General features: G+C 37.8%; 1 protein-coding gene across 1 annotated transcript in view; it reads left to right on the forward strand.

The window, feature by feature from the left end:
* The window catches only part of LOC118762183 (mucin-2-like), a 64689-nt gene that overhangs the window by 16480 nt on the left and 32004 nt on the right, over window positions 1–16205 (forward strand). The window contains exons 8-15 of the mRNA XM_036500683.1: window positions 3473–3729; window positions 3961–4087; window positions 5336–5404; window positions 10769–10816; window positions 12341–12512; window positions 13288–13334; window positions 13901–14059; window positions 15619–15792. Coding sequence (XP_036356576.1) covers window positions 3473–3729; window positions 3961–4087; window positions 5336–5404; window positions 10769–10816; window positions 12341–12512; window positions 13288–13334; window positions 13901–14059; window positions 15619–15792 — 1053 coding nt within the window. The remainder of the gene's footprint in view (window positions 1–3472; window positions 3730–3960; window positions 4088–5335; window positions 5405–10768; window positions 10817–12340; window positions 12513–13287; window positions 13335–13900; window positions 14060–15618; window positions 15793–16205) is intronic.

The following is a 16205-nucleotide window of genomic DNA, read 5'->3' on the forward strand; positions in this document are numbered from 1 at the left end:
TTGTGGAGCAAAGAAAAGAAAAAGAAGAAGAAGAAAAAAATAGAAAAAACCGCCCACATAGAGCATACTGGGATAACTGAGAGGTACCCACCTACACAGAAAAGTCTTTTTCTGTGGAGACAGACAGTCTGGCTTAGAATTTGCAGGAATCTAAGAGTTATAAAGGAGAACATTATTTTTGACCAGTATACAGCTACTAATTGCCAATCCCACGGAGCTAAAGCAGATATAAGAATCTAAAGAGAACAAGGGAAGGGACAGAGGGGTCAAAGGCTAACATTAGAGGAAAATACATTAAGAGAAATAAGTGCAATACTAGAAGGAGGTCATTTAATTAATTTATTTATTATTGTTACTGTTTATATTATTGTTACTGTTTATACAATGACAGACTGTACCTAGAGGTCATTTACAAGGTGTGAGAGAATTGCTTATCATATTGAAATTTCTTATACTACTTTTAAGGGATTAGCATTACTTATTTAACTTTATAATAGAATTATGAAGTATTAGTAACTTATTTGATTTAAGTTGTGTTACCTAAATTAGATTAAAATTAGATTAAATTAAAATTAACTATATATTCAATTAAACTTTTTTAAGCAACGTACAAATACTATTTATTTCTTTATGTTCAAAATCAGGTGCAGTTAGAAAGAAAGAAATAACCATAGTGTAAGAGCTCGCAGTTATCTATTTAAAGAAATATTAAAGTTTTGTTTTACTAGTAAAAGCAAGATAGATCTATCTTCTTTGGAAGTCCGCTTACAACCTAAATTTGCTTTTTATAGAACTATCTCCGATACTTCATGAGTGTAGCCTCACCCACTGGGATGCTTGGAGAACTCATATGTGTTTTAGCTGATGAGTACGGGACACTTGTATTTGCTGCAATATTTGCAGCTTTTAATAAAGCTTGTCTTTGTATGAAACAATTGTACTAAAAAAACTAATCCATTCTTGTTGCTTTTTTCTCATATATATATATATATATATATATATATACATATACATATATACATATATATATATACATATATGTATATATACATATATATATATATACATATATATATATATTATATACATATATATATATATACATATATATATATATACATATATATACATATATATATATATTACATATATATATATGTATATATACATATATATACATGTATATACATATATACATATATATATATATATACGTATATATATATATGTGTGTGTGTATATATACATAAGTATATATGTGAGTGTGTATACATATATGTATATATATATATGTGTGTGTGTGTATAAATATATATGTATATACATATGTGTATATAAATATATGTATATACATATATGTGTGTGTGTGTATAAACATATTTACATACATATATGTATATGTGTGTGTATATGTATATATATTCTTTTACTTGTTTTAGCCATTCAGCTGCAGTCATGCTGGAGCACCACCGTGGTCTTTCTGATTTCCTCAGTCTGGGGTGTTTCACATCACCCCTCCTGTATGGGATCTAGTTTTTCTCATTCATAAAATGAGCCCCACTTAATTTTGCTCACATTGCTTTCAATTTTGTTCTACCGATGCAGCTCTGAATTCGGATTACGATCAATATGTGGAGGCGCAATGGCCCAGTGGTTAGGGCAGCGGACTCGCGGTCATAGGATCGCGGTTTCGATTCCCAGATCGGGCGTTGTGAGTGTTTATTGAGCGAAAACACCTAAAGCTCCACGAGGCTCCGGTAGGGGATGGTGGTGATCCCTGCTGTACTCTTTCACCACAACTTTCTCTTACTCTTACTTCCTGTTTCTGTTGTACCTGTATTTGAAAGGGCCGGCCTTGTCACTCTCTGTGTCACGCTGAATATCCCCGAGAACTACGTTAAGGGTACACGTGTCTGTGGAGTGCTCAGCCACTTACACGTTAATTTCACGAGCAGGCTGTTCCGTTGATTCGGATCAACCGGAACCCTCGTCGTCGTAACCGACGGAGTGCTTCCACGATCAATCAATTACTTTATCTCGTAAATTAAAGAATCTGATGTTATTTGGAATTAAAGTAGGGAAATTTAGGTAATTTTAGCCAATCAACAGACAGCGTGACATTAGCAGCTTGTTACCATGACAGCCGCACGCTGTGTTGTGGTTCACTGTTGTCTGTGCCGCTGTTGTCTATGTTGATTTTTCCCACTTGATTCTACACACCACGAGATTCTTTTCACCCACATATTTTGTTTTAATTTTTCTGTTACATAGAAAAACTAATTATTGTTACATAATTTTCATTTCATATATTTTGGGGACTCATTGACTCAGCTAGATTTATGATCTCATTAGGTTAATTCTATTCATAAAAATTTCTTAAACCGTTAGCTTCACATTTCAACAGCTTAACTGAAATTTAGCCCACGTAACAGGAACCGAGAGGGATATCGTGGAACAGAGAAACTGTGGGTGATACAGATAATTTGACATTATTTTTGAATTCTGCAAACAAAAACATAAGATACAGGTATTCGTTTCCTTGGGACAAATTCTTTGTTGACCAGTGTTATTATAATCGTAGTTTGCAAATCCAAAACTTTGGAGTTTTGGAGACAGACGCGTCCTTTTCACACACACAAACACATACTCTCACACACACACGCACACTTACGTATTAATGATGTACACAAATACATGACTGGTATACATAATACTGAAATACGCATAAACATATGCAGACATATATATTGATATAACAAATTTTCAAAAATAATTTTAAAAAATAGAATCACTGAAGAGAAAAGAAACAGTAAGATGATACATGTTGGTTTTATTAGGTATTTCTGTTTATTTAGAAACCTACAAAGAAATTAGGCATTTCTGTTTATTAGAAACCTTCAATGAACAGGTCAGACACTAAACTATAAATTTCACAGGATACAACTATAATGTTCACACCGCTCCGCTAAACGAAGAAAATTTCTGTCTCGCTATTGACTAAAAATACAGTTTTTTCGATTTTTAAACCTCTGTAACTTTTTTCTCCAATTTTTCTCTCCACAACATCATGCCTTCAAAGCAATGAGACTGGAAAGCTACATTATTATAGCCGATTTTCCGATTTTTTACTTCCTTTTCAAAAAATTGCATATTTTGCGAATGAAAAATACTAGATCCCCTGTATGTGCCTTTGGCCCAGCTGTTGGCCCATTTGGTGTATAAGGGAGTTTGATTCCGCTGTCCTCGTTTGCACCTCATGTCGGGCTGTTGGTTCATGATACAGGTAGTTTATCCCATCCCCCTCCGACTTTTAGTTCATGCAATTGAAAAACTGCATTATTTATGGTATGACCCAGTATAACGTCTCCATTCAACACATCGAAAAGGTGAGTATGAAGTTTTGTTATTAACTGAACAAATAACCAGTCAATTTCATACTTCATAATAAATAGGAAATTGTTCTATTTGACAGTGTCGTGTGAGATATCAGAAGCGATGGATGATGAAGCTTTCATCCCAGATACAGCCATCTCTCTCGATCCGTTAGTTGGCAATCCTGGCGACATCAGACCAAATGTTGGATGGGTAACTAATTCGGATAAAAATAGGATTATCACGTTAAATATTGGCCCCAACCTAGATGCTGGCGCTACAATTCGCCTTTTGGAACACGACAATGTGAAATCCTACACCGTTTACATATCGCTTCCTTCAGTACAACAAATCAAGGTAGGCGATTCTTCTTTCACTAATTCTCTTATTAATAATTGTAAATTCTTCAACTCAGTTGTGATGTCCAAATAACCATAATTGACTTACTCTCTTCACATTTTCATTTTAATCATAGCATTTCGATTATTCTAACATTTCATTTTAATTTAATGCTTTAAATATTGTTGAAGAACAGTGTATATATATCAAGAATATGCTTTTCAATATAATTTTCATTTCGTCCACTAGACATCCAAACCCGATAAATCAGTTAACATTCCACAAGGTAATGGTCGTACAGTGGTGACAATTATACTTCAGCCCGTTAATCGAACACAAGACATGTTGGTGTCTATATCAGCAAAACTTTGTAAAAGTAAGTAGTTTAAATGAGTAACTCGTTGAAATTAGTAGAATTGTGTATATGCAGTAATCCCTTGCCACATCGTGTTTCACCAATCGCTGCTTATTATTTCAGCTTACGTCGGTTCCTCCGTGGTATTGTTTTGAAGGCGGCGAGCTGGCAGAAACGTTAGTGCGCCGGGCGAAATGTTTAGCGGTATTTCGTCTGTCGTTACGTTCTGAGTTCAAATTCCGCCGAGGTCGACTTTGCCTTTCATCCTTTCGGGGTCGATAAATAAAGTACCAGTTTCGCACTGGGGTCGATGTAATCGACTTAATCCGTTTGTCTGTCCTTGTTTGTCCTCTCTGTGTTTAGCTCCTTGTGGGTAGTAAAGAAATAGGTATTGTTTTGCATTTATAATAAAATAAATATATACCTTTTTACTTGTTTCAGTCATTTGACTGCGGCCATGCTGGAGTGCCGCCTTAAGTCAAGCAAATCGACCCCAGGACTTATTCTTTGTAAGCCTAGTACTTGTTCTATCGGTCTCTTTTGCCGAACCGCTAAGTTACGAGAACGTAAACACATCAGCATCAGTTGTCAAGCGATGTCGGAGGGACAAACAGACACACTAACACACACACACACACACACACATATATTTCTTTACTGCCCACAAGGGGCTAAACATAGAGGGGACAAACAAGGACAGACAAAGGGATTAAGTCGATTACATCGACCCCAGTGCGAAACTGGTACTTTATTTATTGACCCCGAAAGAATGAAAGGCAAAGTCACCTCGGCAGAATACCGCTAAGCATTTCACCCGGCGTGCTAACAATTCTGCCAGTTCACCACCTTAAAACACACACAGACACACACACATATATATATACATACATATACATATATACGACGGGATTCTTTCAGTTTCCGTCTACCAAATCCACTCACTAGGCTATAGTAGAAGACACTTGCCCAAGGTGCCACGCAGTGGAACTGAACCCGGAATCATGTGGTTGGTAAGCAAGCTACTTACCACACAGCCACTCTTGCGCCCAAATACAAATTATAAAAATAATTTTTTTAAATAAACAGTACAGTACTGTTTCTGCTTCGCGGATTTTCACCTATCGCGAGGGTGGGGGTGGAACGTAACACCCGCGATAGTCGAGGAATTGCCGTATATATAAAATATGCTGGTTTCTATATTTTACAGTAAAAACAACTCTATGAGCCTGTTATTGTCTTCGGTGATTGCTTATACTTTCTAAATTTCAGAGCCTATCTCAAGACCAATGACACCAACCACTTCAGTGATTGTACCAACTATATCAAAAACTGGCCCAAGTGAGTGATGCATTTATCGTATGTTTGATAAGTAAAACAACTATTTCTTATACATTATTTACATTTGACGGATATTTTTGTCCTCATCCTGTTTGTTGTTAACACAAAGTTTCGGCTGATATACCTTCCAGCCGTCATCAGGTGTCTTGGGGAAATTTCGAACCTGGGTTCTCATTCCTAAGGTATTTTTCGATGTTATTATTATCATTGTTATTCAGGTCACTGCCTGGAATTGAATTCGGAATCTGGGGGTAGGTAGCCTGCGCTCTTAACCACTACGTCATATGCCTGTAATAACAATAACGCTGCTGCCTTGTTGAGTGGGTTTATATTTAACTCGACTGATACACAATCAACACCACTAAGTGTTTCGTTGGTTCTTTTCATTTGACTACCAATTTCAATTTATGTTTGAATTGATTTCATATTCAGTATAATTATACACTTTTATAGGCTAATCAATGCCATGAAAATCACTTTCGCTATATATAGTTATTAGCTATTAAAGTTTGAAAATTTGGGATAACGTTAGCCAATCGTAAGCCACAGATACATTCATACCTGTTTCCATAGTAACAAGCCGAACATGAAGTTTGAAAATTTGGGGTGACCTTAGTCAATCGTAAGCCACAGATACATTCATACCTGTTTCCATAGTAACAAGCCGAACAGGAATTTTGAAAATTTGGGGTAACGTAAGTCAATCGTAAGCCACATGCACGTTCATACCTGTTTCCGTAGTAACAAGCCGAACATGAGAACTCTTTTGTCTACGAGAAAGCAAGTGTTAACAAATATATTGAAATCACTTGTTGACGCTGTGTTCTTCTGTTTTACCCTATCAAATACTTAAATGTTTGTTTTTTAATATTTAATTTGTAATGTGCTGTTTATCGCATTAAATGAATATTGAATGCTTAAAACTACAGACGTCATCATTTAAGTTTGAGAAACAAATAGTAGTCATTTTTCCCCCTTATATCAATGAATTTAACAGGTAGTTGTTGAATGTCATCAGTTACTTTTTTGTTTCATTTTAAGGGAGAGGGTGCCATCAATTTGATGTGCTCAGATTGTTTATCAAAAATTTTATCAACTGAAAATAACAAGATCGAGACTCGTCCCATTGCATCCACTGCACAAAGCTGGTTACATTACAACGAAGAAAATCAAGCTATAAGTGCACCAAGCTGTGCAACGGATGCTAACAGATTCTGCAGAGAAATGGTGTCTGCATAATTAATGATAGCACTATTGTTGTTTTTAATATGCTTTGGTCAACCTGAGGCTGTAGCAGACATTACTTTCTAAAAGGTGCTATGCAGTGGGACTGAACCCAGAACTATGTGGTTAGAAAGTAAACTGCTTACCACATAGCCACGCCTGTGGCTAATTCTTTTTTAAAAAACCTATTCGTTTTCATGTTTTTAAAATTGTTTTATGAATTTTATGGTGGCTTTCATTTAAGAATATCTTTTATTGACAGCTTCTACCACAATCTTCTTGTCATTTAATGCAACTACTTTTTTAAAATAGTTCATGATATAAAATACCAACCAGTCATCACTCCCTATCTCAAAGCAAAAATAATTAGAAAAAAATATAAATCATAGAAGTAAAGATTATATGAAAGCCGTGGAAGAGCTGTCTTCGCTAATAGAAATTTTCAGTCAATCATTCATGAATGGCAGCAACTTCTAATGAAGGCTATGTTCTTGAAGCATGATAATAGTATCTCCTTCATTAAGCAGTGATGTGTATAAATACAAACTTTCGACCAGTTCAAATATGCTTTCAGGCATATACGAACTTAGAAGAAAGCCACTGCCTGTATTTTTTGTCATGAAATACTTGCTTAGTGTTGTCACCCCATACTTTGTTTATAGTGAGCCACTGAATAGCACAACCAATCATTGAACGATGACAGGAATACCATAAGAGGAACACTCTCTCTTTCTCTCTCATATCAGTTCACAGTATCTGCCTTTGCAGTCTCTGCTGCTGAAGAGGATGTAACGAACTTAGTATGTGTGAACATCTCTACTCTTGTACTTTCGGGGTACAAGAAAGCAATCACTAGCCGTTGCTTTAATAATCCAGAATTCTACCAGTCAGAAACAACAAGACGCAGACGTAAAAGATATATATACTACTTTATTCTCTTTCTTGGTAACAGTAACAATAAGTGGTTATCTGATGTCCTTGGTTCTGGGCGCGCAAGGCTGAAAGTTAATCGATTGTAATATTTACAATGTTCAGCCGCTAAAAACAGAACGGGTTAAAGATGGCGTCGGACAATGGAGACGATGTTGGTCTGCAACAATTTGGTTAAAGGCCTTTTGGTATGGTGCTGCTAGAATCAAGTTCGAACGGAGAGAAAATATATCGTGACCGTCGCCTTCAATCGCTGCCGTCCCAAGTCCCCGCTGACTGCTGCTAGTGGTCAAACGTTCTACGACCCCCTTGCCTCGCTAACTGCTACGTAGGCAATAGGGTTCTTCTTCCGGTGCTTCGCGCATGCGCGAGAGAGCCCTTCCTCTCTCTTGGTGAAGGCACCAACACCACACGCGCGAAATAGAAAATGGACGGTGCGCGCGCGCGCACCGTTATAGGATCACTACAAGGCTCCCCTCCAGTGCGTAGCACGACACAAAATCCTTTGTAGTGACTTTAAAACTCAAGGTGGACACCAGATAACCAAATAGCACACAATATAATAAGATGGCAAAATTTATAACATACACAAGAAATTTACTAAAGGAAAAAGAGAAAAAATACTCAATGAGCAAAAATCAGGAGTGCATGCATGAAAGTGTATACGTCACAAAGTATAAACCCTTCCGCTGAAAGGAGCGGAGGGAAAGCAAAACTCACAGTTAATGAACCTAGGCGAAATTAAATCCAACTTCTCTAAATGTGGTTGGTCCTGCGAAATAGCAGTTAAATCATTTGCGGCAGGAGAGGAAATGGAATCGACAGATAGATCGCTAGTAACACAAAAGGCAAAAGTGCAAACATGCTGGTGTGATGCGCGACACAGATAATTTTCTGTTAATTACGTGACCAACAGTGGTCTAACAGGGAAAAATAATTACGCCTAAACATGGCGCAGCGCATGTGAACATCCGACGTCCTATGAGTCGGGAAAAATACTAAGCTACTGCAAACGTGTTGCAAAAAACAAGGCAAGACGTGCGAAGCAAAGGCGCATGAAATGCAATAGAGCTTGCCAGACCAAAAAACAGCAAGAATATGCCAGTGGTTGAGCGATTATATGCCTCGTTCGTACAGGAACAAAAGTATGACATGCTGGCGCGTTATAATGGACAAACAACCCTCTCTATGTATACGTGACCGACCTAGGGTCTATAGAAATGAGGGGTGTCCACAAAAGGCAAATTCAGCATGGAAAAAAACAAGCGAGAAAAGCATGTGTGACGTATGTATGTGAGAGAGAGCATTTATGTGTGTGTACGTGTGTGCGGCAGAAATACATACAAGGTGAATGCGAGCAAAATATAAAAACAGCGCATAGAAAAAATGTCTCTCAAGACTATTCCAGACAAGAGTTAATTTACCAGTCTCTAATAGCCTGATGCACAATAGCAGTTCGTTCTGTAACAGAATGTTGAGATCACAAATGCAGATGCCGATTGGACACATATCGTGTAACGGTTGTGGCTTCAATGCTGTGACAGGTTAACTGGAACAGAAGAATCTCGTAGATAGACGGTGCTGTAAATCCTTGGTGTGCATATGCACATACAGCGTGCACGCTAAAGTTCCGCGAGTTGCTATGTACATTTTGTGGAGGTCGACGGTGTTGAAAGGCGACGGTGGTGGTGGCGACTGTAGTGGACTTGAGACAACATCGTTCTTAGTGATGATGGCGACGAAGATAACGACGACGTGAAGTAGAAAGACGACGATGGCGATGACGAAGGTGGAGAAAAGGCATCGTTGATATGATGGCGTTCGTCATCATGGCTGTAGAATAAGAAAGAGGCTCCTTCTACAACTGTTTGTGGTGGCCGGAAACAAATCATCGAAAGATGAATGCGTAGAGTTAAATCGTGTTCCGACTTCGCAGAAAAACTGGATTTCTTTGTTGTTAAGTGATCTCTGGTTTTAGACCAGAATCACGTCGGGGGTCTACCAGTGTAACGAACTTAGTGTGTGTGAACATCTCTACTCTTGTACTTTCGGGGTACAAGAAAGCAATCACTAGCCGTTGCTTTAATAATCCAGAATTCTACCAGTCAGAAACAACAAGACGCAGACGTAAAAGATATATATACTACTTTATTCTCTTTCTTGGTAACAGTAACAATAAGTGGTTATCTGATGTCCTTGGTTCTGGGCGCGCAAGGCTGAAAGTTAATCGATTGTAATATTTACAATGTTCAGCCGCTAAAAACAGAACGGGTTAAAGATGGCGTCGAACAATGGAGACGATGTTGGTCTGCAAGAATTTGGTTAAAGGCCTTTTGGTATGGTGCTGCTAGAATCAAGTTCGAACGGAGAGAAAATATATCGTGACCGTCGCCTTCAATCGCTGCCGTCCCAAGTCCCCGCTGACTGCTGCTAGTGGTCAAACGTTCTACGACCCCCTTGCCTCGCTAACTGCTACGTAGGCAATAGGGTTCTTCTTCCGGTGCTTCGCGCATGCGCGAGAGGGCCCTTCCTCTCTCTTGGTGAAGGCACCAACACCACACGCGCGAAATAGAAAATGGACGGTGCACGCGCGCACCGTTATAGGATCACTACAAGGAGATAAGCACTCCGAAATGCATGCACCTAGCTGTCTGGTTAGGGAACACTGTGAACTGATTAGGTGTATTTACACCAATTTGTTGGCATCAAGACAGTTTCTCCGAGACTAAATACAATCAATGGTTTTCTTGCGCGTTCGAATATGCCTCATATTTGAACTGGTTGCAACTTAATATTTATTAATTAGAATTGTATGCTTTGATCTATGCCCATTCTCTAGTTAAAAGTTTTTTTTTTCTATTAATTTATTGTTCTAAGCACACATAGATCGCAAATTTAAACAGCAAGCATTATTATTATTAAATTTAAAACGGCAAGCTGGTAGAATCGTTAGCACGCCGGACGAAATGCTTAGCGGTATTTTGGTCGCCGCTACGTTCTGAGTTCAAATTCCGCCGCGGTCGATTTTGCCTTTCATCCTTTTGAAGTCGATTAAATAAGTACCAGTTACGCACCGGAGTCTATGTAATCGACTTAATCCCCTACCCACAAGCTGCCCTTGTGGCAAAAATTTGAAATCGTCATTATTATTATTATTAAATTGTCCAAATTAATTTCTGATAATAATGTAAACTCACTCTATTCTCACAGGTCTACCACCATTTATGACAACAATATCATACGCCACTAAACCACCAGGTTGGTAAATATTCATAAACTTTTCAAGAAAACTAGATTCAATAAGGAAATATTTGTATTACTTGATACACCATAAGAGGATACTTTTATTGTGCATCTGTTACTTGCTAATTCTATAGATTTACAATCCCAGAGATCCATATTATGGTAAATGCTTTATATGTAAGGTGGCGAGCTGGCATAAACGTTAGCACGCCGGGCGAAATGCTTAGCGGTATTTCGTCTGCTGCTTCGTTCTGAGTTCAAATTCCGCCGAGGTCGACTTTGCCTTTCATCCTTTCGGGGTCGATTAAATAAGTACCAGTTACGCACTGGGATCGATGTAATCGACTTAATCCATTTGTCTGTCCTTGTTCGTCCCCTCTGTGTGTAGCCCCTTGTGAGCAGTAAAAAAATAGGTATTTCGTCTGCCGTTACGTTCTGAGTTCAAATTCTGCCGAGGTCGACTTTGCCTTTTTATCCTTTTGGTGTCGATAAATTAAGTACCAGTTACGCACTCTGTGTGTGCGTGTGTGTGTGTGTGCACGTGTGTGTGTGTGTGTTATTTTGTTGCTGGTCTAAAAAACAGTTCCTTTGTGGTGTTCCTTTGTGTCTGTAAATCATTTAGTTTCCATTTTCCCCACTCACATGGGTTGGACGGTTTGACAGGAGCCGGTCAGTTGGAGAGCTGCTCCATCCTCCACTTGTCTGTTTTGGCAAGGTTTCTACAGCTGGATGCCCTTCTTAATGCCAACCACTTTACAGGGTATATTGGGTGCTTTTTATGTGGCACTAGCATAAGTTCTCTTTATATGGCACCAGCAAGGTGGCTTTTAAGTGACACCAGCACCTGTGAACTCATAAGACAAGGACCTCTCACCTGAGAGAGGGAATGGAACCAAGAGATTAGAGTATGATAGAGGGAGTGGGATAGCCTCCTTATTATCAAGGAGATACTTGGCCACTTCAGTAGGGCAAGGAAAGAGAGGAAGGTGAGGGCAAAGAAAGAGAGGAAGGTTAGAGAGAGTTGTTAGAGAGAGAAGTAGTGAGATAGTAGGGATGAGAAAGAGAGGGAGAGAGAGTGAGAGAAAGTGAGAGCCTGCCCACAGGGAATATTGAGGGTTGTATAAGCTGTACAGACAGGATTGAGTGTGAGGGAAGATGTTTAGAGATGGCAGTGTTAGCAAGTGATATTGAGAGATATTGGAGAGGCTGTAGAGATAGCAAGTGATGTTGTACTAATTAGAGTGCTTGTAGAGATTTACCACACTGAAATAAGTACCAAAATGTGGAATGAAGTACCACCAGCATAGCCGTGGGTATAGACCAGGGAATGAATAAAATAACTTATGTTATACTTCCACATAAAAAGATATTTCTGGCTTCTGGTTTACGTGTAAATACACTGTTATTGCTCAGCTCTTTGTCTACAATTTTCTTTATACAAACCAACAAGGGGGTATTATTCCAAGGTCATTTGCTCTGCTAGACATAGAAACCAAATCCACTTCAAAATATAATATCTTTCTGACTTTTAATTTCTAGTGTGTGTCCTCAAGTTATGTGACATTGAAGAACTACTTGGTTACATACCGGGAAACGTGATAGGGTGGATTGAGAAGGATGGTAGAACTGGTGCCTCAAGTGAAGAAGAAGTTGCACATGTATTTGATCAAGTTGAAGAAGGGGTCACTGTTCACATTTCCTGCAATAACTGGTATGGGACAATTTTCTTGACTAATGGATCTTTGTTTTCTTTGCATTCTAATTTGAGATTTCTAAAATATATGCAAGATAATTATGAATAAGGGCAAATGAAAAAATTTCTATGCCGCCAATATGCTGAGAAATAAACTTTGAATCGTCAACCACCACATACAATATACATCACTATAAATACACATCGTGTTGAATCAAGGAAAGCAAGCTAACAGGTTGACGATTCAAAGTCTTTTTTTCTCAGCATATTGGCATATAAGTTTGCTCTTTTGCCCTTCTTTTACTTGTTCCAGTCATCTGACTGCGGCCATGCTGGAGCACCGCCTTTAGTCGAACAAATCAACGTATTCTTTGTGAGCCTAGTACTTATTCTATCGGTCTCTAAGTTACATAAACACACCAGCATCAGTTGTCAAGTGATGTTGGGAGGACAAACATATACACACACATACATATATACATATATACAACAGGCATCTTTCAGTTTCCATCTACCAAATCCACTCACAAGGCTTTGGTCGGCCCGAGGCTATAGTAGAAGACACTTGCCCAAGGTGCCACGCAGTGGGACTAAACCCGGAACCATGTGGTTGGGAAGCAAGCTATTTACCACACAGCTACTCCTGCATCTGTTTATAATTGTTTATCATTTTCACCTTAAAAAGTATTTTAATATGCTGGCCACTTGAATTTTGTTTTTAATGATATCTTATATTAGAAATATATGTACGATAGATAAACTTATAGAATTCATTTTTGTTTTTCTTTCTTAGTACCTGCAGTGACGGCATGCTGCAGTGCACCAACAATGTATGCAAAGGTGATTATTGATTCTTTCATTAAATATGATGATGATGATCATCATCATCATTTAACTTCTGCTTTCCATGGGTTGGACGATTTGACTGAGGTCAGGTGAACCAGATAGCTGCACCAGACTCCAATCTTGATCTGGCAGAGTTTCTACAGCTAGATGCCCTTACTAATGCCAACCACTCCAAGAGTGTAGTGGGTGCTTTTACATGCCACCGGCACGAGGGCCAGTCAGGCGGTACTGGCAATGGCCACGCTCAAATGGTGCTTTTTATGTGCTACCTGCACAGGAGCCAGTTCAGTAGCACTGGCAATGACCTCGCTCGAATGTTTTTTCACATGCCACCAGCACAAGTGCTAGTAAGGCGATGCAGGTAACGATTATGCTCAAATGGTGTTTTGAACGTGCCATCGGTTCAGAGGCCGGTTTGTTGCTCTGGCCCCGATCTCACTCGTATGGTACTCTTAGCGCTCCGCTAGCATGGATGCCAGTCATTGAGTTTGATTTCGATAACTTGTGAAATTTTACAAATGCTGATGTTTAATTTTTTTTCTGTCTAATATCACTTTTAGGATGTGCTTATTCATCATGGGCTGAGTGGACAGGATGCAGCAAGGCTTGTGATGTAGGAAATCGAATAAGATCAAGAAAGAGACTAATGAAAAAGGGAACAGATGATTGCAATTTACCAACAGAAGAGACATCTGATTGTAATTTCATTCCATGCGAAGGTAGTTTGTTGTTCAGCTTTTTGGATGAATTTGAAATTGTTTCAGTTATCACAATTGCATTTTATGTCATGACAAGCAAAACGCCCCCCAGCACACCCATCCAATGGATTGGTGCTGAGTTGTCAAACATTCAAACCAAATTTTCACAAAACAACTTGTCTGACCGTCCCATAGGCCTCCCCTTTAAGAAACATTGATTTAACCTAAATTTGAGACCGCCGTGCATTTTCTTGCATATGCATAGTATCGATTGCAACAGCTGATGTACTTGTGTGTGCAAATGCACGTTCCCACGGCTTTATCAATCGCATTCTCACCTGGAATCGATTTTTGTAATTTTTTCAAGACTTATACATACACTGATATCGTTGGTATCTTCATATCAAATTTGAGTGCAATCGGATGGAGGATGCTCAGATCCTAGAAGACACACACACAGACAGACAGAACAGATTTTATATTATAGATTAGCATTTTACCATTTTGTTAGCATAAACCTGTTGAAAAGCATGTCTTTTGTTTCAAATGATTCTTAAAATAATGAAGAATTTAGAAAAAAATAGTTATGTCATTAATATGGTTTTTGGAAAATATTATTAACAAGGAATTTTGATGGGAGATTTTAACTGAGATCATTTTAAAGTATGAAGTTTGTATCATAAGAGCAAGGAGGTCTTTGGTAGGTTGCTCTCAAAATGGTTGAAGCACTCATAGCATTACTTTCATTTATGCTTTATTCCTTAATAACATTATATTTTATATAATATCAAAGAGTTGTACTATGACCTACCAACTGATATAATTTCTTGGTATCTTTGGAGCAAAGATTCTCAGCTCTTTGGCATTTAACAAACACCGACTTCTCATGTTTTAAAGAAAAAAGAATACAACAGATTATTTTAATTAAACAGAAACAAATTTTACACACTGGTTTATTAATCACAGTTTCTCATGCTGTTCCATCTATCACATACTTCATTTAGTTATTTACATGATTTCATGCCTCTTCCGTTAAATTTTTATTAGAAGCTGACTGCAACTGAAGAAACACAAGCATGCTGAAATCATGTGACCTAGTAGGTTCACCACTAATACTGGACAATTTTTCATCTGTTATTGATATGTCTGTGCTTCTTAATACCATAAGTCTATATGAGAAGGTTTCTCTAGGCAAATAAAACAGCATTAAAGCCTTCTAACCATACTTCCACATTGAGTAGGATATGAAGGTTGCCATTTATATGAGAAATTGTGTTGGTAGAGCAGATTTCACAATGGTATAGAATAGCAATGAAACTACCTTGACAGGGAAAACTAATAACCATTTGATTGCTCAATCAATACATTAAACAAACAATTGAATATTTAGTTAATAAAAATAAAGAAGTGATACTAAGCCAGTGCATGTGTTTATTTTAATATCTATCAGCATAATGACCCTCCCTAGACACAGATTTGTTTCAACACTCAAATTCACATTAAGAACCTTGCAAACTAAAAATAGAAATTTCAATTATCTTAAATGGTTTTATGTGATTGATTTATATTTCTAATTTAAGAATCGCCTTCATGGATGTCTTGGGCACCTTGGGAAAGTTGTTCAGCATCATGTGACGTTGGATACCAGAGAAGAACTCGAAAATGTCCAAATAAACTTGAAGTGATATCTGAATGTATTGGACTAGGTGTGCAAATTCAAGCATGTGGATTGGAAAGGTGTTCCAAAGAACAAGGTATTTTCTTGTGTTTTCAATGCATCCTAACAATATTTCCATTCCTTAATAATAAATTTTTTTTTTCTTCAGATTTTGCTACATTCATTGTAAACTGATTACTGAATATTTTATAATGTGCAAAATGATATATTTCTTTGTGTATCCTCTGTACACTTTCTTCTTTACACTTTGATGTAAATTCTAAATTCTCAAATCCACCTCAACCTTAATCAAGAACAGAGGTTCTCAACCATTTTTTATCTATGGAACTCCTTTGATTACTATTTTATTCTGGTGGGCCTCCATAGCCATTCAAAGTTTAAAAACTAGCTTTATAGAAACTTCTTTCAAAATTCTTTGTTTTACACACATTAATCTGCATAAGTCAAACTATTTAAAATATTAGAGAAAGAAACCCAGCTGTTTCTTGC

This window comes from Octopus sinensis, linkage group LG2, assembly GCF_006345805.1.
Source record: "Octopus sinensis linkage group LG2, ASM634580v1, whole genome shotgun sequence".
In the NCBI taxonomy this organism is placed as follows: Eukaryota; Metazoa; Mollusca; class Cephalopoda; order Octopoda; family Octopodidae; genus Octopus; species Octopus sinensis.